At 37.4% G+C, this 4,579-nt stretch overlaps 2 protein-coding genes across 2 annotated transcripts in view; one reads left to right on the top strand and one right to left on the bottom strand.

Annotated features, from left to right (window-relative positions):
• C9374_000374 (uncharacterized protein) overlaps positions 1-1,054 on the bottom strand; it is a gene marked incomplete at both ends in the record, with an annotated part of 1,104 nt that extends 50 nt beyond the window's left edge. The window contains one exon of the mRNA XM_044693301.1: positions 1-1,054. This exon is cut by the window's left edge and continues 50 nt beyond it. Within this exon, the coding sequence (XP_044541448.1) occupies positions 1-1,054 (1,054 nt within the window).
• A 907-nt stretch (positions 1,055-1,961) lies between these two features.
• C9374_000375 (uncharacterized protein) lies at positions 1,962-4,579 on the top strand (the record flags this gene model as incomplete). The annotated part of the gene is made up of 1 exon (XM_044693312.1): positions 1,962-2,887. A coding segment is annotated over one exon (926 nt), but the record flags the coding sequence as incomplete, so codon positions are not given.

Genomic DNA, 4,579 nt, shown 5'->3' on the forward strand with positions numbered 1-4,579 from the left:
GTGGACTCTTCTGCGAGGCCGATTGAAAATGTGTACTGTCCTTATTCTTTCCAAAGAATGATAAAATCAACGATTGTACGCTAGAAGCTTGAGTGAGATTGTTACTACTGCTGCTACCACTAGAATTCATTCCTCCTCCACTATTATTGCTGCCGCTACTAGTCAAACTCTTAATCACTCTCATCAACTTGTAATAATCCATCTCTAATTCATTCACTTGTTGTACAAATTCTAATGGCTCTGTATTATGTTCCGTTTCGAGATAATTGTAAAAAGCTTTGAACATATTCTTGTCCGTAAAGATACGATGAAAATGGAAAATATAATCTTGAATAGTATTCATATTAATGGAAGAAGAGTTGGATTCTTGTTGGTTCACCGATGATGGTTGTGTATGAGAGGAAATACTTAGGGCACTTGATTTCTTGGATAACTTTTTCTTTTCCGATGATGAAGAGACTGGAATTTTGAAAACGACATCGTGAGGAGGGTTGGATGGTGAATCATCGGCTGCAACATCTTGATGGGCACTTGTTGTTTGATCTGTGGTTGTTGTCGTGGAGACTTGTTTCTTCTTTTGAAATCGGCTTAACATTCGAGCAGCTAGAGATTCTCTCCGAACCAAACTAGTGGGCTGAGAAGAAGAGGCTTGATGAGAAGAATGATCATGGGATATAGGTCTTCTGGGATTCGAAGGTTGTTGCAACAATGATGGCTGTGATTCTTCTTTCTCTTCATGGATGGATGAAACAACTCCAACAGCTGTTGAAGTAGTGGTGGGTATGGATGTTGTTTTAAAATTTTCGTCATGATGATGATGATGGCTGGAGTCATTTACAACAAGAGCAGGAATAGACTCACTCGGTGGAGTCGAATCATTGGAAAGAGTAGTTGAAGCAGAATTGGGAATAATACCTGCCGAAGAGGGTGTTGTACTCGTCGTGGTCATCATGGATGTTGTTGTTGCTGATGATGAATCAAGAACAAGTGTTTCTTCTTTTGAAACCATAAATACTTGCTGTTGAGTTGAAGAGGTCTGTGTTTCGTCTTGCATTTTGTTATATATTGTTGTTGTTGTTGTAATTGTTTTGAAACTGATTGCAACTGTTCTGCATAACAATCGAAAGTCTTAATTCGTGAATGGCTGACTGTTCATGTACAAGAATTGTTGGCAAGGCAACGGTACAAGAGTATATGGTATTAATTAGGAACATTCCATATAATCACACGATGTTGTTGTTGAATATTGTGTCAACACATTAGAAGAAATTGGAAATCAAACCATTTTTCATCATCATCGAAATTCAATACTTCTTAAATATCTTCAAAAACAACAAACCTTTTCAATCCACACTCTCTCGACAACACCAACAAGAAATTGATCTCAACAAAATCTCTCGAGATGGTCTTTTTCTAGATGTTAACACACAATTGCCCACTGCAATGATCAATATATTGGCTCCACCTTTCGAAATCAACCACACACAAAAACGTTTGTGAGATTGTCGTTAAATTATTATTATGTACTGCCAACAAGTTCACGTTCGTTGAATGCAAAATGGTGCTGAAAGGTTTTTATGAAAGCACAGATTTGTGTGGATCTGCACTGCAATTTTTTTAATGGGTGAGTGAACGGAAAAGGAATGGCTCGGTATTATTTGGGTTAATGACATGATTAAATGTTTTAGATGTGCTGACTTTTGGGTTCACACACGCTTCAACAGGAGGTTTTTCATGATACCAAATGACAAGCTTCAAGAGAAAATCAAGACGCATTGAAAGAAGGGACGATGATGCTTGTGTTGTGGCATGCTCTTAATCAAAGATTTTCAATTCGCAAAAGATGCAACAGCTGAAAATGTCACTTGTCATTTCCAACACCAATCAAAGAAAAAAATTAGCGAAGCGCCCTTTGTGGTGTTATCCATCAGTACTCTTCTAGTCCAAACAAAAACATCATAATGTCCTCGACCACCATTACTTCATCTCCTATTTCCTCTCCACAACAACAACAACAACAACGAGCGTCAAGTACTCCTCCTTCCATTTCCTCTCCATACACAAGTCCGAGTCAACAATCATCATCTCCTCGTTTATTAAATAATTCCTCTCCATCTTCATCCAATAATTCTAATAATAATTTCAATAATAACAATTCTACTACTGGCCATTCGAATCATTCACAAACATCCGAATTAACATCACCAACGACACCCCGACAGTTTTTATCTGATTTTAATGACATTGACATTCCAAAGGTGGCTCAATTTTTTGAAAATGATTCATTGAGTGTGTTGGAAGAAGATACTTGGAAGGAAATGTTATTGTGTTGTTTTGTACCATCTTCGCAACAATTGACTTTTAAACGAAAAAAGTATTCATTTGGAAAGAAGAGTCAATTATTGGGAGGAAATTCTTCTCATCCATTGACGATGAACGAGACACAAAATGATGTCATAAAAGTCATGAAAGGATTAGATAACACGTCGAAAGGAACAGCATTGATGGATTTGAGCGGATTGCATCATATTTCTAGCAAGTCGCTTTTCAGATTGAAACAATTATTGTATTATAGATTTTTCTTCTATTCGATTCAAAACTATGCATTGGGAAATGTCACACCAACCGAACAATCCAATGCTTCAGGTACTCCTCACCATCATCATCAAACCTCTTCGAGCTCTTCCTCTCAATTTCTAAGTCCAAATTCATTATCTACAAATACTAGAAACTCAATTCGATTGGCTCGTAGTAGTACTCGATTCGGAGAAGGTGGAATTTCACATGCTCTCGGAAGCGAAGCCACTCATTTGGAAATGTCAAAAAAAGAATTTTCAGCCATGAAAGAAGAACAACTCGATGCATGGAAACAATTTAAATTTACAACCAATCCTGCATTGAAACCCATGTGGGTCAAATTCTTGACATCGACTCGTTTTACACCCATTCAAAAATGTTCACTCATGCATTTAGCTTCCAAGTATAACCAGAGCTTAATTTTGGAATGGTTGTTTGATGAGTGTGGAAATGAGTCACTCTTTGCTGTAGATACCATGAAAATGACTCCTCTCTTTTATACGTCATTCTTTAACGCAACTGAAAGTTGTGCATTTTTATGTACAAAAATTAAGAATGCATCCATGCCTTCACGTCAACGCAAGCAATCGAATGAACAAACTTCATCCACAGGTAGAAAACCCTTCTTCAAATCAAAATCAGATTCTCCAACAACATCGAATAATTCAACTTTCCAAAATTCAAATGCACTCGAAAAGATCATTCAACAAGTTGATGATGAATATGGATACAATGTTTTCTATGTTGCTCTCAAGAGAGGTTGTTTTGCAGTGTGTGACATGTTAATTTTATTTGGAGCTACTCTTGATACGACCATTCGAGGAGGAGAGACCATGTTGCATCGAGCATGTTTTGAACTACCACTCGATCGAATTGTTTATTTAATTCAGAAAGGAGCTGTCTTGTTAAAAAAGGATCAAAAAGGATGCATGCCATTGTTTAATTTAATTGGAAGAGAAATTGAAGCAGAGACAGTACCAACATCTACGGAACAACACAATCAGCTAGTGTCACCTCGAAAACTCACTCAAACTACTTCAACAACAACAACTGAGAATTATGTATCATCCAAAGACGTGACAAATTCTGAAGATCACACAACAAGCATGACTACTTCATCAACTCTACATGAAAACAAAATCGACGACCATTCATCCATATCTACAGCGAATGCAAACTCTTCAGGTGCAACACCGTCGGTTCAAGTTGAAGAGGATTCAACAATTATTGACGAGTTTTTAGAAAATCATTCTCCAATTGCTGAAAAACATGACAAGGATGCACAAATAACCATTACCGCAGCTGAAAATGAAAATGCAACAAATGTGGCTCACGTATTGAAACATTTGTCACCCAAGTTGAATGTTGAAGGAAATGTTTCACCTTCTTCGAGCGCTGATAGTTCAGATTCGATGGACATCTTTAGAGAACTCGATGAAATGTTTATGAGTGAAACTGGACAAGTCGATTATCAAGTGAAAAACAAACTCTTGACCAGTGACAACCGTAAAAAGAGAGAACCTGTCAAACTTCCAACAGCTCTCAAAATGCGTTCCAATTCTCTCAATGCCATTTCTGCAGGATATACACCTCCCGGATTATTGGAAGACATCAAACTACGATCGTCACCCATTGTCATTCCAACAAGCAATGTCTCTTCCCAAACCAATTCCAATAACAGCAATACTGGAAGTAGCAACAAGACTCTAAGTACTGTATCTGCATCGTCAACGACTTCTTCATCCAATCTTTCACCAAATAATGGCTCCCGTTTTCCAAATCACATTTCCCACTGCTTGCAAGATGAATTTTCTCTCAAAAAGAATATCATGTTTAAGGCCATGGAACAATTGGTACCACAAATGGGATGGAGTTCTAAAACTCTCATTCTTGCAGCAAAGAAATTTTATGGTTTGAGTGAACAAGAAGCACGTGATTTGTTTTATAATGAAGCTTCTGTCATGACTACGAAATTAATGGCAAGTGCAAGTCGAGGAGAAAA

This window comes from Naegleria lovaniensis (assembly GCF_003324165.1).
Source record: "Naegleria lovaniensis strain ATCC 30569 chromosome Unknown tig096, whole genome shotgun sequence".
NCBI lineage: Eukaryota > Heterolobosea > Eutetramitea > Acrasida > Naegleriidae > Naegleria > Naegleria lovaniensis.